Below are 27,098 nucleotides of genomic sequence, written 5' to 3'. Positions count from 1 at the left end.
GACTGAGAAAGGTGGAATTAGTCATAGGAATAGTAATTGGGAGGGAATATCCAGAGAATTTACCTAGTTATTTATTGGTAATGAATAGGTGCCACAAACAGCTTGTTTGTTAACAGTAAGAGTTTTCAGGTGAATTACCAAGGACTGTGTCAGTGTTCTGCTTGAAAAATGTCTCTGAAAAGTTCCTGTTTAAGAATGGAAGAAATCCTTCCTAAGAAGGAAGAAAAGGTCTCTGATATGATAATCAAAAAAGAGAATCAAAATAAGCCTTGAGAGGTAATAGAAGAATGTTACATAGAAGAGAAAGGGGAAAAGATAAAAAAAATCACAAACCTGGAATTCTATAATAATAAATAATGTATATATAATTGTAATAATAGACAGCATATAGAATAGTGGTCTATAGTTTATGAATCTGAATGGTTCTTCTGAGAAAGAAGTAGTGTTCCATATCCACAGAATGAAGGGAGGTTTTACTCGGACTAATCGATAGCCCCAGGAAGAAGAGATAGATTTTTCTGACTCTTTGGTGGGTGATACAGAGACTGCTAAATTTGCCCTTGCTTAGTTATTCAAGAGAAGTGCTATCTTCATGGACCATGTTTCTAGGGCATGGCCTATGTCCGCAGCCCACAGAAACTAATTGAACTGGGCAACTGCTGTCTACTTCTTATGAGAAACTTGATTTTGAGCAGTACTTTTAGGTGAAAACTGGAAAGATTTCACTATGACTTTAAGTCTTGGATGGAAACTGAAAGATGTGGGAGCACAGATAATGAATTCATTACATTTTCTAGCTGGTGGGTATAGATAGAAACTGAATATATGATTTTACTGATGTAGGATACTCCCAGATGAAGAAAAAAGAAGGGAAGGGAAAATAATAAGCATCTGTATAGTGCCTACTATATTCCAGGTACTATGACAAGTGCTAGAAATTTGATCAACAACTCTGGAAGGTGGGTGCTATTATTATAATACCATTCTACAGTTGAAGAAACTGAGGCAGAAAAATGACTTATCACACAGCTAGTGAGTATTTGAGGTTTTGCACATAGGTTTCTGACTTCAGGCTAGTGCTCTATCAGAAAGAAATGCCCTTCCACAAATGCAAATTTTTGCTTTCCTTGCAACTTGTTTAGCTTTTTTGTTAACATTTGATTTGTTTTCCAATTACATACAATAGTAATATGTGGGGGCGGCTAGGTGGCATAGTGGATAAAGCACCCACCGGCCCTGGAGTCAGGAGTACCTGGGTTCAAATCCGGTCTCAGACACTTAATAATTACCTAGCTGTGTGGCCTTGGGCAAGCCACTTAACCCCATTTGCCTTGCAAACATCCTAAAAAAAAATAGTAATATGTACTCATCATTTTTGTAAGGTTTTGAATTTTACAATTCCCCCCTTCCCCCCCCACAGAAGGCTTTCTGATAGTCTTTACATTTTTTCCATGCTAACATTGATGTAAATTGAATGTTATAAGAGTAAGCATACCCCTCCCCAAGAAGATGAGAAACCTCAAGAATATATATATATATAGAGAGAGAGAGAGAGAGAGAAAATGTGCTTCAGTCTGTGTTCAGATTCCAATGGCTCTGTCTCTGGAGTGAGTTGCTTTCTTTATCATAAGTCCACCAGAGAAGTTGTTTCAATATTTTTCTCACAGTTGCTATTACTAGCTGTACCTTCACGGTATTTCTCCTCACTCTCATTTATTCTATTCTCTCTCTCCTTTCATCTTGGCTCTGACCAAAAGTGTGTTGAATCTGAGTACCCTCTCCCTCAATGTTCCCTCTCTTCTATCTATCACCTATTCCCCACTTCCCTCCCCCCATTCCCCCTTATCCTGTCCCTTTCTTCTTGTTTTTCTCTAGGGTAAGATAGATTTCCTCACCCTCTCTGATCCATTTCTGATGAGAATGAAGGCTCACTCATTGCCCCTTGCCTTCCCCCTTTCTACTCCATTGAAAAAGCTTTTTCTTGACTCTTATGTGAAATTTCTTAGCTTCTTCTTTATCTCCTTTTCCTTCCTCCTGGTACTTTCCTTTATAACCCATTGACTCCATCATTTTTACTATATTATATGATTATATTCTGCTCTTTCCTATGTCCTGTCTATATATGCTCTTTCTAACAGCTCTTATAAATGAGACACTTCATATGAGTTATCAGTATCTTCTTCCCATGCAGGAATACAAACAGTCCAATATCATTTAAGTTCCTCATAGTCCTTCTCTTCCATTCCCTCTATGGTTCACCAGAGTCCTGTACTTAGAGATCAAACTTTCTATTCAGCTCTGGTTGTTTCAATAGGAAAGTTTGAAAGTCCCCTGTTTCATTGAAAGTCCATCTTTTCCCCAAAAGAGGATGTTCAGTTTTGCTGGGTAGTTGATTCTCGGTTGTAAACCAAGATCTTTTGCCTTCTATAATATCATATTCCAATCCCTAGGATCCCTTAATGTAGATGCTGCCAGATCCTGTGTAATCTTGACTATGGAACTTCGGTAATTGAATTGTTTGTTTCTGGCAGCTTTTAGAATTTTGCCTTTGATTTGGGAGTTTTGGAATTTGGCTATAATATTTCTGGAAGTTTTTCTTTTGGGATCTCTTTCAGGAGGTGGCAGGTGAATTCCATTTTAGCCTCTGCTTCTAGAATCTCAGGGAAATTTTGCTATATTATTTCTTGAAAAATGAAGTCTAGACTTTTCTCCTGATCATGACTTTCAGATAGCCCAATAATTTTTCAATTATTTCTTCTGGATCTGTTTTTAAGGTTGGTTGTTTTTCCAATGAGATATTTCATATTTTCTTCTAATTTTTGACTTTTTTTTTAACAGAGTTTTATTTCTTCCTGATTTCTTGCAAAGTCATCAGCTTCCTTTAGTTCCATTCTGCATTTGAAGGAGTTATTTTCTTCAGAGAGTTTTTTTATCTCCTTTTCCAGCTGGCCAGTTCTGCTTTTTAAGACATTCTTTTCCTCATTTTCCTTTTGTTTTGCTTTTTCTATTAGGCTAAACAGGTTTTTAACATGTTATTTTCTTCAGTATTTTTTGTATATCTTTCACCAATCTTTTGATTTGGTTTTCATGATTTTTCTGCATCTCTCTCATTTCTCCTTCCAATTTTTCCTCCACCTCCCTTAATTGCTTTTCAAAGTCTTTCTTGAGCTCATCCATAGTCTGAGCCCATTTTCTATTTCTCTTGGAAGTTTTGAATATGGAAGCTTCAATTTTGTCATCATCTGAGTATGTGTTTTGATCTTCCATGGGACTAAAGTAATTATGGTCAGGTTCTTCTTTTTTCTGTTGTTTACTCATTTCCTCAGCCCAAGATTAACTTACAGCACTTCCAAGGCTTTGTGGGTTTTTTTGGAGGGGGGACACCCCACTGGGACCTTTATTCCTCCAAGGTCTTATGCTTTCTTGCCTGTGCTTTGATATGTAGATTGCCCCTGTACTTCCCTCTGCCCTGGTGCTATAAGGAGGATCCTGCTATCTTAGTGTGGAGGCACAAACTGCAACCTGGATCTGAGTGTAGGCAAACAGCAGAGTCCTGCCCTGAGGGAGAGTAGAGAAATCTCTGCAGTGTTTCCTGACCCCTTACAGTCTCCTGGGGGTGCAGGCTGCTTTCTCTCAATTCTTGCTGCAGATTCTCCAGCCGGTGCTACTCACTCCACACTCATTCTGGTGTAGCAGAGTTCTCTCACTGCCCCTTCAAGCTGTTGCTGGTGATCACTGGGCTGGACTGTGCTGTGCTGCAGCTGTAGCTTTCTTTCCATCCCCCAGTCCTGGTGAAACACACCTTTCCCATGGAACTTCTAAGTTATCTTGGACTGGGAAAATGTATCACTCAGTCTTTCTCTGGGTTCTGCCCCTCTAAATTTTAGCTAGAGTTATCATTTGTTGGAATTGGGGGGGGGGGTTCCCAGGAAATGCTGCCTTCATGCTGCCATCTTGGCCCCCCACCCCCCTGCAACTGAGTCTTAAAAAGTTTCAGTGAACTGAGATGTTAAGTGATTTGTTTCATATCACACGCCCCAGGTAGAGTTGGGATTTTGTCTCAGGTCTTCCTAGTTTTTGATCAGTGCTCAATCTACTCACTCAGCTGGACTTTCTGATGAGGACGTCAAAAGTCAGAGAGATTATGGGAAGTGAGTAGTTATCTTTATAAGTTCAAAAAATAGGGTTTAATTTTCTGGACCACAACTTCAGATAACAGTGTTGGACTTTGGGCTAATGATTGTTTGCTTCATAAGACCTAGAAAAACATGTTGTTAATAGACTTCATCAATATGACTTGAAACTGAAAATGGAAGAGAAGAGAAAAAAATCCCAGGTGAACTTTTAATGTGGCTACTTCAGAGGAAATTAGGTATCCCCCCCCACAAATCAATTACACATATGCTTATTAAGCACCTATTTATGTATTAGGCACAGATGTAAGTGCTGTAAAATATAAAGATAGACACCACACCGATGCAACTCTCAAACTAAGAGCCTAATTAATGGTTAGAAAGGCAAGTACACAAATAACTATGATCATAGGATCGTAGACTTTTACAGCTGGAAGCCTCAGTGAAAGAGATAAATATAAAATAAATATTGCAAGAAATATGAGAAAGGAGAGGATTTTAGAGGTCTATAATACTGAGGGGAATGACCACTAATGCACAAGAGGGATTGGGGAAAGGATCTAAATGATACTTAGGCCTCAGGTTCTATTTGTAGAATGAATCCATGTTCAGAGGTTAAAGAGACTTGAAATGGAATTCATGTCTAGAATACAGCAATGGAAAGATAGACCCTTCTTCCAAACCAATAGAATGGACAGTGGAGTAATGTATACCTGTATTCAAAGAAATCTGGAAGATTTGTGTGAACCAACATAAAATATTGTGAACAATAACCACAGAAACAGAAAGGAAAACATCTTTGAAAGACTTAAGAGCTCTGATTAATACAAAAACCAGTCACTACTACAGAAGTTCAAAAATGAAATATTTTTTTTGCTTTTGGAAGGGAGGTGATAAGATTAGAGGTTTAGAATGAAACACATAATTTTAGATACTGTCAATGTGTGAATTTAACTTTCTTGACTATGCTTAGAAGGGAGACTTATTTTAGGGAAGGGTTTTCTTGGAGATTGGGTGGGTAGTTCCTATGATGAAAAAAAATATGAAGAAAAGAGTGCCAATGAAACAGTTTTTAAAATACATAAGAGCAGAAAGTTCAGAAGGCAGACAAGGCAATGTTGGTACTATTGTGTTAAATTTGATATATGCCATAAAAACAAGGTGTATGTAATAGAGATCCAGTTATAGAATCCTCTTTTGATGTTATTCATATGTTGAATTATTCATGTTTGTCAAGTTCATAATTTTAAAAATAAGACCTTTGTAGAAATGCATAAACTTGAAATGGGGAACTAGGAGAATAAGGCATTTAGATGAAGAGACAGTAGAATGTTCTGCAGATTACCTCTCCAGATGGAATAAATGAATGATGAACTCCAAAGGCCACAAAATTAATTATACCAGAAGCAGGAATCTGCCATTTTGATGCAAAGTTATCATCCACTGTTAATTTCAAGTCAGTCTCTTGCTCAGTGGAATTAGGGCTGTTTCTTCCTTGCTTTCCATCTCTTTCAATCCTCAGAATGATCTGCAGTGGGTGCAGGCTGTTGTGTAAAGACAATCTGAGAATCATACCACCTACAACCCACCCACAAAGACACAGATATGGCTTTAAGAAATCCAGATCAAGGGGTGGCTAGGTGGTGCAGTGGATAGAGCACTGGCCTTGGAGTCAGGAGTACCTGAGTTCAAATCCAGCCTCAGACACTTAATAATTACCTAGCCATGTGGCCTTGGGCAAGCCACTTAACCCCCTTGCCTTGCAAAAAAAAAACTAAAAAAAAATCCAGATCAGGGGCGGCTAGGTGGCGCAGTGGATAAAGCGCTGGCCCTGGAGTCAGAAGTACCTGGGTTCAAATCTGGCCTCAGACACTTAATAATTACCTAGCTGTGTGGCCTTGAGCAAACCACTTAACCCCATTTGCCTTGCAAAAACCTAAAAAAAAAATAGAAATCCAGATCAAGAGTTTGAGAGTTCCTTCAGAGTATTTGAAAGGTGTGGATTCCAAGTTTCTCAGGAAAATGCCATTGCTAAGAAACATTACCAGAAGGAACTAAAGAAGGTGCCATTAGTGCCATTGTAAGGACTATCAAGACCCTCAGTGCTATTGCTCTACATCCTTGTTCCTCAGGTCCAAGGTCATCAATTCAAGACTGCCAGAGCTATTTTAATGAAAGGAAACAAAACCTGTTGATGCCACTGATCTCTGAGGAGTTGTAGAATCTGTCAAAACGGTCACTAACCTCAATAATTCCAAGATTACAAAGCTTATAAGGTTGCTAAGCTCATTGGCACAAAGCCCAACTTGGTGTAGCCAAACCAAAGGAGTCCTCAGCATTCAAAATAGATGCTTCAGAACATAAGAACTTGTTTAAATCTTAACCAGAGGTTTTTGATTTGTTTCATTTCATTTTTTCCAGCCAGAATATCATTGTTCACTGTTCAGGGAAAGAAAACAGTGAGGCATTAGATGGGGAAAAGGGCATAATTAGAGCAAGTTGACTTTCTGAAGCAGTTCTGAGGTTACTGTCCTGTGTCACTCCATCATGAATCTCTCTCCAAACTAATCTCCAGTACTTTACTTGTATTCCACTTAAAATAACTTAATAAGTTTGGGCATTCCAAGAGCATAGTAGTATAAATAGCAGATCCAGAGCACCATTGTTAATATTCTTCTACTTAAAAACCACTAAAGAATGTAGCATTAAGTTAGGAAAAGCCATAGGTTTGGAATAACCACATTTTAAAGGCATCTTGCAATGGTATTCTTGGACAATGAGAATTACTCTGGCAAGTAAAGAAGTATTTATTCATCCAGTGTATCTAGCAAGCCAAACTTGACCTTTTTTTTGTCCCCCCCTCAAATTTTTCTACTTCCTGTAAGCCCATTATTGTGCAATTGGACATTTAAGTGTTTTCACTTTGATTATGGAAATTTAGTGTGATGTGGGGTACAAGAATATTGTAACATTCTTCCAGGACTGAGCCTGGAATCTTTCATGGGCATGCTGGTATAAAACTCTTAACTCTGTGCCCAAGTCAAGATCAGAGAAATTTTGCATTATTCAAAAAGTAAAATAGCTGGGTCTGTGACCTAGCAGGTGGGAAACTGTGATTCAAAATTGAACAATGATGGGATGTGTCAAAGAGATTGTATTCTTCCTTTTCTAGAATTGTCTTCTTGGCCTTCCCAGCAATCTATATCCAGAAGTAAGAGGTTTAAATTTGAATGTGCTACTTAGAGATCTTGAATTGGTGGCCTTTGGTTATCTCCTCTTACTGGGTAGGTTACTGATTCTTCAGTGTAAATACATTTATCAGGATCAAAACTATGTCAATAAAGAAAGCACCATTTGCAGTACCAAATGGCACAGCTGGCACTGTTGCCAATATTTTTTTAAGTTTTTGCAAGGCAATCGGGGTTAAGTGGCTTGCCCAAGGCCACACAGCTAGGTGATTAGTAAGTGTCTGAGGCCAGATTTGAACTCAGGTACTCCTGACTCCAGGGCTGATGCTCTATGTACTACACCATCTAGCCACCCCTACATCAACTTTTAATTGGGAATGAAAAAGGGATCTCCTTCAGCTTTCATTGGTGTTTGGGAGGGTCCATCAGCTGTCTCAAGGGAGTAAGTATAACTTAAGGGAGCACTTATGCTCCATATTTTCCATCCTTGTAACTGAGAGACAAATTAAGAATAAAGGACATAAAAGAACATATTATAATGGTTTTTAAAGAAGAACATCCAGAGAAACATCACCATGAAATTTAGTATGTGTGAGAAATGTAGGGTGTTGGTCTTCACAAGGTGTGGAGGGGAGTCCTTAGGGAATCCATTACAAAGGGAGAATTGCCCAGCCAATCACAAGACTGGAAGAGTCTTGCTAATCCCATTCCAAGGATACCAAACCCCAATTATATGTACAACTTTTACCAGATTGTTCACTGTTAAGGGCAAGGGGGGTGGGAAGGGAGGATGACAGAAACATGTGTAACACAAATATGAAAATGGATGAATGTTGAAAAACTTCCTTAACAGGTAATTGGAAAAATATCAAGTAAGAAAAAAAAAATTGGGGCTCTTTAGCATATCATGCATCGGATGATGTTGGGTGGGATCAAATTAGGGGCATGTCATGGAATGGGTGGCCTCTTAGATTGTAACTCAAACTCTGAGAGCCTATGAACATCCAAGAGGGAGGGGAAAGAGTTTCTAAAGACCATAAATTACCTGATTTTGAAGACTAATTCGTGCTTCACTCCTAGGTGAAGTACTCATACCTTGTAAGGTGTATCTTGCAAGGTTCGTGAATAAAATGTACAATTTTCTCTCACTCTAATAGGTTTTTCTTTTCATTCATTTATAACAGTATGTGACAAAGCTTGTTTATATTTCCATTATATGGGCAGCTAGGTGGCGTAGTACATAAGGCACCGGCCCTGGAGTCAGGAGGACCTGAGTTCAAATCTGGTTTCAGACACTTAATAATTACCTAGCTGTGTGGCCTTGGGAAAGCTACTTAACCCCATTTGCTTTGCAAAAACCTAAAAAAAAAAATTCCATTATAATTTGTAATAAAACCTATCAAATTTTAATGAATTTAATTACCTTTAAAAAATTACAATGAATCTGAAGCAAAAGAGAGAAACATTCTCTATATATTTTTTCTTTTTTTCCTACTTGATATTTTTCCAATTACCTGTTAAGGAAGTTTTTCAACATTCATCCATTTTCGTATTTGTGTTACACATTTTTCTGCCATCCTCCCTTCCCACCCGCCTTGCCCTTAACAGTGAACAGTCTGGTAAAAGTTGTACATAATATGGGGGCAGTTAGGTGGCACAGTGAATGGAGCACTGGCCCTGGAGTCAGGAGGACCTGAGTTCAAAATCGACCTCAGACACTTAATAATTACCTAGCTGTGTTACCTTGGGCAAGTCACTTAACCCCACTGCCTTACCAAAAAAAGAACCCTAAAAATAAAGTTGTGTATATTTATATATTATGTATGTATGTATGTATTATGTATGTGTGTGTATATGTACATACATATATATATATATGTTTAACATATTTACATATTAATTGTTTTGTGTATGAGGACTTAGGACTGTGGGAAAGAAAGAAAACCATGGAATAGGGAAGGAAAAACATTCTGTTTGGGAGTTCCCCCCCCCCCCCCGGATGTGGATGATGTTGTCCATAACAGATCTCTCACGGTTATCCTGGATCTCTGAACTGCTGAGAGGAGCTGCATCCTTGAGAGTTGATCAACTCACACTGTTGTTAATTTGTGTAATATTCTTCTTACTCTGCTCCCTTGGCTCCACATTAGTTCATATAATTCTTTCCATGCTTCTCTAGAGTCTGGCCATTCATTATTTCTTATAGAGCAATTATATTCCATAAAATATTAATATACCGTAACTGTTCATCCATTCCCCAATTGATGGGCATACCCTCAATTTTCAATTCTTTGCCACTACAAAAAGAGCTACTTTAAATAATTTTGAATATGTGGGACTTTTCACATTTTTTGTGATTTTTTTTTTTTTTTTTTGGATATAGGCCTAGTATTGGTATTGTTGGATGAAAGCCTGTCTCTAATTTTCCATTTTCCCTCTGTCCTCCACCAAAACTGGCCAGACCAAGAGGAAAGAGAAATAAAAACTATACCCATAAGGTTGGGGGAAGTGGGGGGGGGGGGCGGCAAAACTTTGGTACAAAATGTAACAGATGTAGTCAGTGGGCCTAAGCAGTAGACTACACACTCCTTCCAGGAGCAGTGGCAGGACCTGGAAGAGAAGGTAGAGTGGACTTTCTGGCAGCAACATTGCTGTCAGACAGGGCCATGACTGAAGGGCAGAGCAGTGAAGCATGACCAGACTGTCTGAACTAGTGTGACCTTGATTTCTCTCCAGTTTCTGAGGGAATTAGTGCAGCATCCCACTCATCTTTTCTTTCTGTCATATAATTTCTTGCTGACATCTTTAGGCTTCTCTTTAGTCATGTCTTGTTGCTGTTCTGTGTACCTTTCCATTGTCCTTTGTGTTATACTCCTATTCAGTTATTTAGTGCCAGTGGTGTTTTAGAAGTTCTGCTGCCACACAAGCAGCATGTTAGTATTGAAAAGATAAGACTGCTTTCACAGGCAACTTGGAGATAGGAAAAGAGCTTTGTAATTTCCTGAAAATAATCTAGTCCGTTCCCCTCCATTTTTCAGTTCTATCAAATAAAATACTTTGTTAAGTATAAGCCCAATGGGTTCTTATATTTTTTTTCATCTTTCAGTTAATTGTAAAGTGGTAAAAATGTGGTCTGTTGTTGAATATTGCTTGTGAAAGCCTACATTTGTATGTAGATGATTATCATATAGATTTTTCTTAGATGGAAGATTAGACTTATAAGATAGAAGAATACTAATGTTCTCTTAGTTGCCTTTAACAAGAAAGATTTTCCCCAGCATTTGGTATCTTTGCCTCTTTCAGATACTTTACAAAGGATGTTCCAAAAGTCTCAGAGAAGATCTAAGTTGCAACTGCTACTTAAGTTTAAAACTGCTCTAAGTTATTTGGGATTCTTTGAATATCATTGTCCTCTCAATTATTTTGCCTCCAAATCTCTTCTACTTGTGACATTTCTTCATCCAGTTACAAGCACATCAGGAATTGTGATGGTAGTCTGTTTTGTAGTTCCACTATATTTGGTGGAGAATTTAAGTTTGTTAGAATGGTATTTTAGATCACTTCTATTTTTTTTCTTATTTGTATATTTCCTGTTTTCATTCTTCAAATGCCTTTGGGAAGACTTTGCTTTGTTGGATGTATTGCTATGCTTTTTTGTTTGTTTTGTTTTGAAAGGAAGAAAAGATTTTATTTTTGGAGTAATAAGAAAAGTGAAAGATTCAAAGAATGAATAGGCCAAATAAACTCGGATTCTGGGTCCTTTCTGGAATTCCTCACTTTGATCTTTATTCTCCATAGTTTATACTAGTTTCCTCATAGTTTTTCTCCAGGGCAGCTAAATCTTCCTGTATCTAAGAGAACTGTTCTTCCTCCATGTCTTCACCCACATACCAATATACAAATATCCTTTTGGCATGCATAAGGCCAAACTTGTGATATATATGGGCTGTGCTTTGGCAGTGGTCATTGTGTTAATTAGCATGCATAGTGTCTTTAGATAGGTCTCCACTGCGTACCATAGTTGGAGACTGGCAATTTATACTAAACTTGAAGCCACTGAACTGAATGGTCTTGGTTGTGGCATGGTGGAATTGGCATCTTTGGGTACCATATCATCTTGGTACAGCATGCATTAGGCTACATACTTGCCATGATGTGATAAGGTGAAAAGGTTAGAGAGATCAAAATGGGCACTGTAGATCTCTGCTCATAATAGGCCTTCTCAGGAAGGAAAAATAATTGATGAGGAAGTAGATTTGGGGTTAAGGCACTAGGTTGGTCTGAAACTCAGGGAGGTCCACATTGAGAACACCATCAAAACAAAATGTGATGAATGATTTAGCCAATGAGCCTGTTGAATTTGGTTTATTTGGGGAGTTCAATGCCCAGGTTCTGGTAGCAGACATCAAATCACTTCAATATCTACCATGAAGGCACAGTCCAAGTGCCCCAGTGTGGAATGAGTGGTTAGGATGGAAATTCTAAACTAAACATAGTTCTCTGTTACAACTATGAATGCCTGTGGGCCTTGGCTATATGGCAAACTCCAACTTGGCCTGCTTGGCCTTCTTGCCAAAGTCAACAGAGAGCCTCTCCATAAGCAAGGAGGTGAAATCAGAACCTATGCTTCCCCAAAGCTGTGAACTATCAGGAATTGGCCCAAGAGTTTTTCAGATGTGCTCTAATACAAGATCAGTTATCCCTTTCCCAGCCATATAATGGCTCCAGACATCTTTCTTGCTCAAAATCATTTGTATAGGAGTAGCTATTTATCCATATCTAATATAGCAGGCTATGAGTCCACAAAGACTATTTTGGATACATGCTTGCCTGCCTCTCTTCATTAACGTCCCCACTCCCCACTCCCCACCAAGGTTCTATTACTTTACATGGTACCATTGGTTGGATCACATGCTCTAAGCAATATAATTTTTATCAGGTAATGCCCATCTTCCCTTCAACCTGGCTGACATGGACAGAGATACACTCATGCATGGTTGCTCCAATGTTGGAAGGTGCTATTGACTACAGATAAGTTATGAGTCTCTTCCAACCTCATGCCTTCTTTCAGCTTGTTTTATCTTCCACTGCTTTTCTCTGCTTTGAGATGGTACTGTTCATAATTGTCAGTCATCTTTCTTCACAAGATTTTACAAATCAATTTATATTCCAACCAGTGGTGAGATTCAAATAAATGAACAACCAGTTCTCTGCCCTAACAACCCATTTTAAGTATACAAAAAGATGTACCAAAAGGTAGTTTAATATTTCCTGCATTTAATAACTCAAATAAGAATAATAAAAGAAGTACATAAAACTAGATTATGTTATATTACTCACAGTAAGCAAACATATCCTTATAGAGTGAAAGCAGCCACATGATCACAGCAGCCAATGTTGGAACATATGCAGAACCCAAACTCATTCTGCCTACTTTCTTTTTTTCTTTTTCTTCCATGGCTTCTGAAATGGGCGATAAGCTAAGCCTTGAAATCTATGTTTCTATTGATTCATTGTGTCTCAGCTTCCTGTTAGTTTCAACATTCAGAGAATACCAGCGTAATCATATCTTGGGAGAATTTGGGGTATTACACAAAGCAGAAACAAATGACAGTTTATCACCTTCTGGTTATTTGGCACTTTTCCTCTTTACATTATATATTTGTTTACTGAAGTAAAAAAACTGAGGGAATTAAAATGTAGTATTTCACCAACTGTCTAATAAATTTTCAGTAATGAATAAATATTACAAGCATGGTTCCGTCAGATTTTTTTTTTTCACCTATGGATGGAATGAACATTACTAAGGGCTCTTAGAAAATGCTGTTGCACCAGATGAATGACAAAAAAGAGTAAGGAATGTAAATTGTGTTTTTTACATTGGGCTCCTACCAAGGTGTCCATCGTAGAGAGAACCCTTATTATAAGTGCCATTTTAACAACCCGTTTGCCAAATTCAGCATAAAATTAGGTATGGCTTCTGCCAAACTGGTGCAAATTTACTGAATCCCACTACTGATTACAACCCAGTGTTGTTTTGGGCAGCCATCTCTGTCCTTTGACAAATTGGATGATTGCTGATCAAGGAACTTTCTGGACTCTTTTGATCTTCTTGTTGTGACACATAATTTACATTGGCTACATTTCATGATGCAGTTATTTTCATTGACCTCCATTTCTTTTTCTCATTATTTTTCTTTCTTCCTGATTTTTACAAATTCTGATCTTTGGTTTGATGAGACAATGATCTGACTGCACACAGACAGCTGATTCAGGGATAAACGCCCACTTCAGTAACAAAACTTTTCCTATCTGTTCAAATAAAATCTGTTTAATTCTTAATGGGGGGGTTTGGTACTCACCATGCCCAGCACCTGCCAGTTTTTCTTTTTAAAAGAAAATGTTCATGATAGAGAGTCATAAAGCTTCTGTTTACTCTGAGTAAGTTTTGTCCTTTCTTTTTATTTTCCTGAATTATACTTTACCACCCTAAGGTCACCTTTTCCTTTGAAGTCTCCAAACATCAGAGTGAAAATGGTTTTGATTTGGAGAGTATTAGGAACTTCTTTGTTGAATTTCTCTACTTCTTCAACCTTGTGGCTGAATCAGTTAAGGGGCAAAATGGATAAACCTCCTGATCTAAAATCAAGAAGTCTTGAGTTCAAATCCACATTTAGACAAGAGTTCTGTGACCTTGGGTAAGTCACTTAACCTCTGGCTGCCTCAATTTCCTCATCTGTAGAATGAGAATAATAATTGTACCCCTGTCTCTTAGAATTGTTGTGAGCATAAAAAGAAATATTTATAAAGCTTAAAATGTTGAGCAAATACTTTTGTTATTTGTTAGTTCTAATAGCTAATAAATAATTGATATTATTTTCTTGATGGTCTTTTTGCAATACTTAACATTAGTATTGAGAAAGGTAATGACTAAGTGTCTCATAAATTCTTGTTAAATGATAAAACTCCTTCCATTGTCTCTCCAAGAAATATCTGTGAGCTATTCTTGCATTTAACTACAACTTCTGGTTTTATTTAATAGCTAGAAGTCAAGATTGAGCACCAAAAAAGTACTACTTCAGTGCCTCATCATGGAATGGAGGTGACTCTGAGTCATCAGAAATAATGCCACCTGGCAGCTTCTGCTGTGCTAGAAGGGCTTTCAGAATGAGGGGATGAACAGGAATGCAGTAATTAAGCACTTGCTGTATGCTCGGTTCTAGGCTAAGCTCTGGGATATATATACAGGCAAGCAAGGCAGTCCCTGCCCTGAAGGACTTTACGTTCTATTTGGGAGAAGATAAAATAAATAGAGGAACTAGGACCAAAAGGGAAGAAAAAACTCTATTTTATGAGAACCAACTTGGCCAAGCATGTAAGTTGGCCACCTGGTGATGAAATATTTTAGCCATGGAAACCTGTGAAATACTATATATATAGATATATATAGATATATATATATATATATGTATATATATCATAAAAGTCATCCTTATTCCTAGGTAGCCTCTTTTCTACTTCTGCAATGAAATGATAGTAAGGGAAAGAGGATACAAAGAATCACGTGGTTTTTAGACTCCCAACACATATGCATATTACTGGGAGAGAAAGATACCTAACATAACAGAGATATTTCTGAAATAATCCTTTCCCTGTCCTTTGTATAATCACATGTTCATATGTGTTTATTTTTTAATTATTACTTCATTTCATCCTTCATTCAGCTGTCTAACTGATCTTCCTAAAGTGCCAGTCATCACTCCCTTCAGTCAGTAAAGTCCAATTGCCTCCAAGATCAATTATAAAATTGTTTGTTTGACTTTTAAAGCTCTTCCCATTTACTTTCTAACTTTCCAATCTTCTCTCACCTTGTTCTTAGTACCTCTTAAGGTCCCACCTCAAGGTATTTTTCACTTCCCTGGCTTCCTTCAAGTTTCACTGAAAATCCATCTATTGCCAGAAAATTTCCCCATCTTCCTTAGTCTTAATGCCCTCCCTTTTAGATTCCTCCCAGTTTATCCTACCTACATCATATTTGTACATTGTTGTTTGTATGTTATCTCCACCATTAGACTGTGAGCCTCCTGAGAATATGAATTATCTTTTGCCTTGCTTTATATCCCTAGAACATAGCATTGCCTGCCACATGGTTGGCATTTAATAAGAGCTTGTTGACTTATTAATAAATATTTTGAATACCTTTTTTTCTTGACTGATATTTTATTTTTCCAGGTATAAGTCATGAAAATTTTTCAACATTCATCCACTTGCATATTATAAGTTACACAATTTTCTTCCACCCTCCCTCTTTCCACCTCTCCCTTCAGCAGTAAGCAGTCCAGTAGACATTGTATGTGTATATTTGTGTTTAACATGTTTACATATTAGTCTTTATGTGTATGAGGAATTACGACTAAGAGAAAAGAAAGAAAATCACGGGATAGGAAAGAAAAGTATAAGAGAAATTTTTAAAAAGTGAATATAGTGTTCATTCAAATTCTGTGTGTTTCTTCCCCCTCTCTGGATGTGGATGGCAAATAATATCTTTTTTTTTTTTAACTACCAGTGCTAAGACTCCACCCCAGTTTTTTTATTCTAATCCAAGTTCTTTTTCCACCGGATGCTCTTCGTTTTCATTGCATGTAAGAGAATCTTTGTGGTTTAGAGCTACTACTTTAACCCTTTAGTTGACCATTTCTTGGTGTGTAAATGCTAAACAGTGATTCAGGTTGTATCAAAAACTCTCTTTTAGAATTTCAGAAATCTTATTTTACTTTGCCCAGTGTTGCATAAGAATAAATATACTTTTTTTCTTTTTTTAGGAACGGGGTTAAGTGGTTTGCCCAAGGCCACACAGCTAGGTAATTATTTGATTTGAACCCAGGTACTCCTGACTCCAGGGCCGGTGCTTTATTCACTACGCCACCTAGCTGGCCCCAAGAATAAATATACTTTTGAATTTTTATTAACCTTGACAATAAAATAGTTATTTTTCTATTGACTTGTAATTTTCATTTAGTAGTTTAGATTTCATTGCAGTAGTTTAGATTGGAAGTGATGAAAGCCTAAACTAGACTTGGGAGCAGAAAAATTTTCTCCTGATCACATAGATCCTTCTGGTCAGTTAAAAAAGCCTAGTTTATTTAAAAAGCCTAGTTTAGGCTCTCATCACTTACAATCCAAACCACTGCAACAGGTCATAAAGAGAATATAAACAGATAAGAGAAGGAAGTTTAGAGGCAGCTAGGTGGCTCAGTGGATAGAGCACTGGCTCTGGAGTCAGGAGGACCTGAGTTCAAAACCAGTCTCAGACACATAATAATTACCTAGCTTTTTGACCTTGGGCAAATCACTTAACCCCATTGTCTTGCAAAAACCAAAAAAAAATAAAAAAAAAGAGAAGGAAGTTCAGGTCAGAACATTAGATATACCCACAATAGTCATGATATGAATGATGGTCTGTAAGTAAACTGACAAGCTCTCAAGCTCTCAAACAGGTAGGAGTGAAAACATACAGGAGGAAGCAGCTAAAAGGGATCAGTGATCAAAAGTACCAAGTATTACATGAAAGTCAAGAACCTGAAGTTGTCTTTTCAGGCAAATTTCCTATTTGAATTGGTATGACCTGATATAAAATGTTTACTTATATAGCTTCATAAAAAAATTTTAACTGTATATCAGAAGTTTCTTTATTAATGAGTTCTATTATTATTACCTCAATTTTTATTTTATTTTTTTATTTTTTGCTTTTCAGGGTTCTTGCCTACGCACAGTAGACACAATAGCCAGTCCAGCAACCTAACTCATAGTCGCAGCAGCAGCAAAGGCAGTGTGGAAGAGTTTATGTCTCAGTCTAAGCAGAAAGATCTGGCAGGCAGTGTACGACAGAAGGTGCTCCTGCACTATGAGGTATATATGGCCAGGTGTGTCCCAAGAGAAATACCAAGTCCTCAGAGGAGCCCAGTGCAGAGTGCAGAAAGCAGTCCTACAGCTGTCAAAAAGGTAAGGCCATTTGTCTATACTTGTTCCCCTTTTTCTCTTTTTAATTAAGGAGCAGGGAGAGAGGGATTCTTGAGTGAGATAAGAAGAATGTGAATGTGAATATGAGATCTCTTGGTGTCAGTTATACTCCCAATACTCACTTTTCTCAGCTACAATAAGGGCTGCCAAAGACTGTAATGACCAAAATAAAAGTGAAAGTTGATCTGAGAAATCTTATCACTCACGTTATTCTCAAAACCTCTTTTTCCTCAAATCTTGTATGCTCTAAATACAAATTGAATGTTGTAAGATACTAATATTACTGTCCCTGGGAAACCCACTTGTTTATTTAAGATAACCAATGGAGTTAATAAAGGTCAGATTGTCTAAGTGGTAGGCATTTAGCAATAATCTTTGTTCATGTTCTTCAACATACTGCTGTTTTTATAAACCTTTCAATATACCAGCAGTTTTGTTCAGACAAAAGAAACCCTGACAGACCCCTGCCATATCTGATTTGACTCACCATAGTAAAATCAACAAGAATTTTTTAAGGTTGAACCTACAAATTACAAATTTTATAAGAAAAAAATGGAATTTTCTAGTTTTCAAACTCTAATTTTTAAGTTTCCAGAAACAAGTCACTCATAAAAAAAGAAGAGAGGAGGTTATTATTCTTCCCATCATTTGGTAACTTCACTGAATATTATTAACATGTTGCCATTCTGCTACCATGCCCTTATTGGTCACCTTCTCTATGCCCAGCATTTTTCTCTGGAGGACCCCAGTATTTATTTATACTGGGGACATTGTCTCTATCTTCAAGAAGCTGAATGTCTTAATTGGGGTGGTAAGATACAAATATCTGATTAATATGATAACATGAAAGGCCATAGAAGAGCTCAGTTCCTACACACACACACACACACACACACACACACACACACACAGACATAAGCAGATACCTAAAAATGACATCAGATCAATTAATGATCAAGAAACAGAAATTAGCTTGTTCATTCAGTGCAGGATGCATAAAAAGACATCCTGAAACTTGTGGGAACTGGGAGAAGAATCTCACCAAGAAAAGTGAGCCAGCCAGAGCCCTGGTTAACAGGCCTGAGACAAAAACTCTAGGAAAACCTAAAGTCTCAATGATGCTCCAGGGGGTCCTAAAACTTTTGGAAGCACTGAACAGAGGAACACTGACAAGTCAAAAACCAATGGGTATGCAAAGGTAATTTACAGATGAGGAAATCAAAGCGATCCATAGTCATATCAAAAATTGCTCTAAATAGGGGTGGTTAGGTGGCGCAGTGGATAAAGCACCGGCCCTGGAGTTAGGAGTACCTGGGTTCAAATCTGGTCTCAGACACTTAATAATTACCTAGCTGTATGGCCTTGGGCAGGCCACTTAACCCCATTTGCCTTGCAAAAAACCTAAAATAAAAAAAAATTTTAAAAATTGCTCTAAATCATTACTTATTAGAGAAATGCAAATTAAAGCATCTCTGAGGTACCACCTCATACCTCTCAGACTGGCCAATATGACCAGAAAGGACAATGATCAATGTTGGAAGGAATGTGGGATACTAATACATTGTTGGTGGAGCTGTGAACTCATCCAGCCTTTCTGGAGAGCAATTTGGAATTACACCCAAAGGGCAACAAAAATATGCATACCCTTTGATCCAGCAGTACCACTACTGGGTCTATACCCTGAAGAGATTATGAAAAAGGGTAAAAACATCACTTGTACAAAAATATTCTTAGCAGCCCTGTTTGTGGTGGCAAAGAATTGTAAATTAAGTAAATGTCCTTCAATTGGGAAATGGCTTAACAAACTGTAGTATATGTATGTCATGGATGCCTATTTGTATGCAATGATAGCTATCTCTGGGGCAGCAGCAGGGGAAGGGAAAAAAGATATTTACATGTTAATTTCGTTGTGTATTTGAAAGGAATAGTAAGTTGTGCATAGATTTACAGTTTTATGTACAATTATATTTATGGAAATGTTTGTTTTATTCCATAAATTAAAAATAAAAAACAAAAAAAATATGCATGTCATGGAACACTATTGTTCTGTTAGAAACCATAAGGGATGGGAATTCAGGGAAGCCTGGAAGGACTTGCATGTACTGATGCTGAGCGAGATGAGTAGAACCAGAAAACATTGTACATCCTAATAGCAATATGGGGGTGATGATCAACCTTGATGGACTTGCTCATTCCACCAGTGCAACAATCAGGGACAATTTTGGGCTATCTGCAATGGAGAATACCATCTATATCCATAAAAAGAATTTTGGAGTTTGAACCAAAGCCTTTAATTTAGGAGGGGAAAAATACCCATTATCTTATTGTGTAATTTTGCTAGCTTTTTAAGATTTTTTTTTTAAGGATATGATTTCTTTCTCATCACATTCAATTTAGATCAATGTATACCATGGAAACAATGTGAAGACTAACAGACTGCCTTCTGTCAGGAGTGGGGGGAGGGAAGCAAGATTAGGGGAAAAATTATAAAACTCAAAATAAATAAAATCTTTCATTAAAAAAAAAACTCAATGGGAACTCTAGTCCCTCACTGCAAAAAGCAGTGAGCACTGAGTCTCGAATTGTTGGAAAGGAGAATCTGGTAATTGCCAGCCTCTGTAGGTCAATGCATAGGAAGACAGGCCACACCTGGGCACATTTGGGCCACTGTAAGAAATAAGACCAGCACAGTGCCAGGGCATTTTTACCAAAGGGCTCTCCAGAGTCTGAGACCCACATGATCTCTAGCATCTCAGTGGGGCTTGTTAAAACCATAGCAGGTGATAGAATCCACTCACCGTTGTTGATTATATAAAAAGAAAACTGATGAGCCAAGTTCAGTACATTGGGCCATCAGGAAACTGAGCCAACACAAGAGGAATAAGAATGGCATTCAGCCTAGAGGAGACAGGAAGCAGAGTTTGACCCACTATCAAGACCCAAAACAAAAACTGTCTGATAAAAGAACATCAAACACAATGAATATACACTATGAATTAAGAGAATCCCAAGAATTAAAGACATTAGAAAGTACTCCATAACAAGTATAAGTCAAACCTCAATGAAAAAATTAGTTTGCTCAAATGGACTCCCAAGAGTGGTTAGAAGAAATGAAGGGAGTATTTAAAAATGAAACCACAATTTAATTGCTCTAAAGGAAAAAAAAAATTGGAAAGAGAAGAGTTTAGAATGGATGGTTCCTTATCCAAGTAGTAGACACTCTAAAAACCAGAATGGAATAAACAGAACTCAAGTTAACAACACAGAGTTAACTCCAGGAGACAACAAAAAGTATTAAAACAATCGAAGGATTGAAGCAGTGACCAAAGAAAAATTTGGACACTCTATTTCAAAAAAATCATAAATAAAAATTGTTTACAGAGAGCCACCTAAAAATAGAATCTACTTGCCCCAAATCCAGAACTACCAAATTAAAGAACAGATTCTGTGAGCAACTAGAAAGAAATGGGTCAAGTGTCAAGGAGCTACAATCAGGAAGGATCACCTAAGATTTAGCAGAAACTTTTGTAAAAGAAAGAAAATATTAACATATCATACTTCAAAAAAGTAAGAATAAATGTCAATAACCTAGAAGAGAAATACCATTAAAATGTCTAAAATATCTGGGAGTAGAGTTACCAAGACACACATAGGAATTATATGAATACGGCTAGCTACAAATAATAAAGTAATAAAGACAAGACTTTGGAGAAAGATTAATTGCTGATAATTGGGAGCTGTCAATATAATAAAAAAATGAAAGTAGATCAGACTGAAAAAAATGATTATACATTGAAGAACTAATTATGCTGAATGAATTATATTATAATAAATGTTATTGTGCCATGAGAAATGATGAAGAAGATAGATTTAGAAAAACTTGTAAGACTTATATTACATGAGCAGAACTAGAATAGTTATACAATGACAACATATAGTATATAAAGGAAGGCAGTTTTGAAACCTAATCACAATTCTGTGAGACTTGATGGTAGCACACTTACCACCTCTTGTCAGAGAGATGGTCTAATCTGCCTTGTGATCCCAGACAGGCGGCCTCTTTGTTTTGGACTTCCATTGCCACCTAATAAATTGAAAGAATTAGATTAATTAATCTCAAAGTTCTCTTTCAGTTTCTAAGATTTTGTTTCTGATGTACAAATTGTTTCAACTTCTATATTTTAGTTCAAGTTCAGTCCATTACTTTAGATAGTAGAGCATGACTCATTGGACATATACTAAGTAATTTGAAGAGGATTGGAGTTCCAGGGCTGTCACTACCTTGGGCAGGTCATAGAATTTCTCTGTGCCTGTTTCCTTCTCTGTTGAATGAAAGGTTGTATTATATTTTTCTGAAGTTCTGAATCTGTAGTCTTGTGAATCCCTTGTAATTAAAGGTCTTGTGCTTATGTGACTTTTACTTTCTGGGCAAGGACTATTTTAAGGAACATTTCCTTTTCCTCAAGGATTAATAATTGGAGGGGCAGCTAGGTGGCATAGTGGACAGAGCACCAGCCCTAGAGTCTGGAGGACCTGAGTTCAAATTGGCCTCAGACACTTAATAATTGCCTGGCTATGTGACCTTGGGTAAGTCACTTAACCCCATTGCTTAAATAAAATTTTTTAAAGAATTAATAATTGGAGATTATGATGAGGCAGATATAGACCATTGTCATGATTTATGTGGGCTCTAATAGAAATACACACTGTCCTCAAAGAATATTCCCCTGGGGTGATAATTAGGTATTCATAAATAGAAGAGATGATCATGAGTGATCTGTTAAGCAGAGAGATCTAGCTAGGCCTCCATTAATTCTTGAAAATGAAAAAATATTCTGAATGGAGAAATTGGAATAGGTTTCACAAAGGAGTTGGGTAATTCTGTCTGACTCAGATATGGTATGTGAAGAGGAAGTGAAGCTGGTAAAATAGGAGGAGACAGGTCAAATGCCAATTTGTATTTTTTTCATAAGGTAGAAGGGGGAAACTATTTCAAGAAGATTATTTTGCCAGTTATGTAAAAGGTGAATTAGAGAGACTTGAGGCACAGAGATTATATAGGAATCTACTAGAATAGTTTAGGCCAGAGGTAATGGTAAAATTCATAGTAAATATAGTTGACTGATGCTGTTTTTTCAGAGAGTGGTGCATAACCTAACTTCTCTCTCAGTCTGTCCCAAAGAATAGGAATAGTCTAGGAGAATACCCTCTAAGAAGGCTCCTTTTGCTCACCAAGGTCCTTTACAAGCCATTAAATGACCTTGTCCAATGTGGTGTAAGTAGATTGATTACTGGAATCAAGAAGACCTACAATTCAAATCCTTCCTCGGATACATAGAAGTTGTGTGACTCTGGGAAAGTCACTCTCCAGGCCTCAGTTTCCTCATTTATTAAATGAAAAGGTTAGACTCAATGACCTCTAAGATCCTTTCCAGCCCTAATTCTATGGTCATATGAAATTCTAGCTATTCAAACAAGTTAAGATAAAAAGCTTTCCTGTTGCCTACATGATGGGGGTGGGGGGGATCAGAAAATAGTAGAGAGATTTACTTTCCACTAAGTGGTCCTGGAAAGGACTTTTGACCCCAGTTGATAAATGGACTGGACAAATAAGCAAATACCAAACAGATGTCTAAGTGCAGGGTTTTTGTTCTATGCAATATTATGGGGAAAGTACATTTTATGAAATGAGAGAAGAATTTGGGAGTGTCTATATTTTGGCAGGAAGGATAATAATCCTGATATGAGAATTCAAGTTATAAAGGTGAGATTTGAGGCCCTGTTTGAATTAAGGAATTGAGGAAAGAAGAAAAGAGGAGAAGTCACTGTGCCAGGACATCCTGAGCTGATGCATCAAATGGTTATGCCAGCACTCAGGAAAGTCTTAAAAGGGAAGGAGAGGAAAGCAGGCATTGAGTTCCTTCTGTGTGCTGCTAAGCACTCTGCAGATGTCATCTCATTAGATACTTAAAACAATCCTGTGAACTTAGGTGGTCTTATGATACCCAAATTGCAGTTGAGGAAACTGAGGCAGATGGGCAAATCCTTTGTGCCTCTTCACTTCCTCTAAGGATACCCAAGTCTCCCTTTAATCTTATTGTTGGGAAAGCATGATGCAGAGAAGGGGAAGGAAAGAAAGAGAGGAAAGAAGACTAGTTGTTGTTTCTAGCTGTATCAAGTGCTTGGTATCTCTAAGTTGAATTAGAAGAAATTTCTGTGCATTAGTTAGACTGGATTTGGAGACAGGAAGACCTGAATTCAAATCCTTTCTTAGACTGTTTTACCAGTGATGTGACTGAACAAATCACTTAACCTTAGTGTATCAAAATTTCTTTACAGACTTTCAAAATAGATCCTACTGTTAAACCTCCTGATTTCAAGTCCAGTGTCCATGAACTGTGCCATCTAGCTGCTCCATTTCTTACAGTATCTTCATCCAAAAATCATTGAAAACTTGCAATTCATGTCCTACAGCTTCCACCAGGGGAATTCTTTAAAATCTAGCCAGAAAAGCCACATCATCTGTAGGAATCTAGATTTGTGAATGATGCATTCCATCAATAAAATGCATGATTTACAATCCCTTTTGCTTCCATCAATTTGATTGGGGACAACCAAGTGATACAGTGGAATAGAGCATTGATCCTGGAGTCAGAAGACCCAAATTCTAATCCTGGCTCAGACTCCTACAAGTCATGTGACCTTGGGCAAGTCGCTTAACCCTGATTGCCTTGCATCGGTTCATCTCCAGTTGTCCTGATCCATATCTAGCCACTGGACCCAGATGACTCTAGAGGAGAAAGTGAGGCTGGTCAGTACCCCCTCACCCAGATCTAATTCTCTTGCTTGTCATGGTATTACCTCCCTGATAGCGTGATGATCTTAGAAAATGAAGGATAAGCATCACATTAACAGTTTGGTTAGTATTTCTATCATTTAATGGGATAGCTCAGTTTCAGTTGAATGAAATGAAATCTTTCATTTTCTTTATCTGTATGCTAAGATTCTTGAATTCTCAGCAAATAAAACACACTGCCAGCATCATACAGACACATGCACACACATGATAGATATTTTTGTTTCCTCAAAATGAGCAATAAAAATCAAATAGAAGTTAGGAAAACAGAAATGCCTTACACAAGATAATTTTCACCTCTTTCAGGTTTGCTCCTTAAATCTTTAAAAGCAGTTTACAGTATCTTCCATTGTGTATTCTCCTAGAATAAGCACTATTTGGTGCCACACTCTCATTATTTAGCATCGTGTCTGAAGATGCAAAAAGTTCACCAAGTTCTCTTTTGTAGAACTGAAAAATAGTGGGTCTCCTAATTATTTGCAAGTATAAATTTACCAATTTAATTTAATTTACCTGAGAACTTTATTATTTGTGTTTTGATCCCCTGATTTTTTATGTCATTTCCCAGAATGTCATTTTCCCCTTGAACCTATTCTGTAACAAAGCAAAAAAGTTAAACAAAACAAAAATGGCCTCCGATGACAGTTTATTAAAACATTCTGCACCTTTTGACTCCCACCTGTTGACTAGGGGAGGATAGTGTGTTTTATCCAATGTTCTCTGACTCTGAGATCAAGATTATTCATTGCAATTCTTAGTTCTTCTGACTTAATATTTTTTTCATTCATTTATTATAGTCCTTGTGTATATTGTTCTTCTGGCTATGCTTTCTTCATTCTGCATCATTTCATACCAGTATTCATATGTATCTCTGAATACTTCATAGTACTCATGTCTTAGTAATCAATTCTCTTCCTTCCTTTTTTTTTTTTTTTTTTTTTTTTTTTTTTTTTGGTTTTTAGAAGGTAATGAGATTAGGAGACATGTCCAAAATCACATAGCTAGCAAGTATCAAATATCTGAGGCCAGTTTTGAACTCATGTCTCCTGACTCCAGGGCCATTGCTCTGTACATTGCACCACCTAGCTACCCCTGGAGCAATGTTCTTTCATTCCCTTTTTATGCCACAGCTTTTCAGTGGGTACTTATTTTTCTCCAATTTTTTGCTACCACGGAAGGTGCTGCTATGACATAGGTATAATGTATAGGGGATCTTTCTGTCTTTGACCTCTTTGATATAATGTTGAGGAGTGGAATTGCTTTATGAAAGATACGTGACTTTTCGTGTTCTAGAAAGTTTGGATCATTTTGCGACTAGGAGCTTTATTTTTTTTTTAATATTTTTATTTTATTAATATTTTTAATATTTTTTTAAAGTTTTTGCAAGGCAAATGGGGTTAAGTGGCTTGCCCAAGACCACACAGCTAGGTAATTATTAAGTGTCTGAGGCTGGATTTGAACTCAGGGACTCCTGACTCCAGGGCCAGTGCTCTGTCCACTGCACCACCCAGTCACCCCTGGAGTTTTATTTTTTTATGACTATTCATAAGAGTTCATTTGGTAGTCCTAATAATAATAACTCATGTAGAGCAACTATGATTATTATTTTGATTATTTGATTCAATCTTCATGACAGTCCTTTGAAGTGGATATAGACAAACTATTTCAGAAGAGGAAACTAAGACTCTCAGTAAGGCTCACTCATTAACCTTCCCCAATATGCTTCTAAATGTTTTTGCTTTTTTTAAAGCAGCCTCAGAAATATTAATAAAATATTACATAAGTTTGTTTCAATTATATAATAGAAAGTTTTATTAATCTTCCTATTAATATAGGTTTGTAGTTGAAATGAGGCAAACTATGTAGCTCATAATAATAATAATTCTGTAGCTGTGTGGCCTTGGGCAAGCCACTTAACCTCATTTGCCTTGCAAAAAACCTAAAAAAAAAACAAACAAACTAGGTAGCTCATTGGATAGAGTAAAGTCAGGAGAACCTGAGTTCAAATGTGGCCCCAGACACTGACTCTGTGACCATTGGCAAGTCACAACCCTGTTTGCCTTAGTTTCCTCATCCATAAAATGAATTGGAGAAGGAAATGGTAAAGCACTTCAGTATCTCTGCCAAGAGAACCCCAAATGGCATCATGAAAAGTTGAAAATGACTGAACAATTAAAGAATTAAAGTTGAAATATAAAAATACATAAGATTCTAATACCTTTTCATTAATTTAATTTTACAAACATTTATTAAACACCATTGTGCTTGATGCTGAGAATATAAGCAAAAGCCCGCATCTGCCACCAAAAAGGTTCCATTAGATTTGGGGCAGAAAGGGAATGGTTCAAAACACACACACACACACACACACACACACACACACTAAATCTTTTATTTAGAGAAAGAACAAAAACCCCATAAGAGGATTGGGAAAAGCTTCCTGGAAGAAATGATTGCTGAATTGAGCCTCGAAGAAAGATTAAGATTCTGGGAGGCAGAAGAAATACGGAATAAGTGCATTCCAGGTGTGAAGTGGAACTTGCACAAAAAAATGGAGATGGAACTTGGAGCAACCAGTGACCCAGTTTTGCTTGAACTTAAGAGTTCATGAAAAGGACTAACATGAAATAAATGTAGAAAGGCAAACTGAAGCTCTGTCAGGCTGAGTATGCATTTGTTCCTAGAGGCAATAAGGAGCCATTAAAGGCTTTTAAACAAGGGTGCCATATGATCAGTTTTCTGTCTTTAAAAATCATCTTGGTTGCTATGTGAAGAGTGACTTGGAAAGGGGAGAGAGCAAATAATTAGGAGACCCACTATTTTTCAGTTCTACAAAAGAGAACGTGGTGAACTTTTTGCATCTTCAGACACGATGCTAAATAATGAGAGTGTGGCACCAAA

At 37.2% G+C, this 27,098-nt stretch overlaps 1 protein-coding gene across 5 annotated transcripts in view; it reads left to right on the top strand.

The window, feature by feature from the left end:
• Positions 1-27,098, top strand: part of TEX2 (testis expressed 2) — a 166,914-nt gene that overhangs the window by 94,571 nt on the left and 45,245 nt on the right. For all 5 annotated transcript variants that reach the window (XM_074224486.1, XM_074224483.1, XM_074224482.1 and 2 more), the window contains exon 5: positions 17,076-17,323. In XM_074224486.1, coding sequence (XP_074080587.1) covers positions 17,076-17,323 — 248 coding nt within the window. The remainder of the gene's footprint in view (positions 1-17,075; positions 17,324-27,098) is intronic.

This window comes from Macrotis lagotis, chromosome 2, assembly GCF_037893015.1.
Source record: "Macrotis lagotis isolate mMagLag1 chromosome 2, bilby.v1.9.chrom.fasta, whole genome shotgun sequence".
Taxonomy (NCBI): domain Eukaryota; kingdom Metazoa; phylum Chordata; class Mammalia; order Peramelemorphia; family Peramelidae; genus Macrotis; species Macrotis lagotis.
This window is presented reverse-complemented; position numbering and strand designations above follow the sequence as displayed.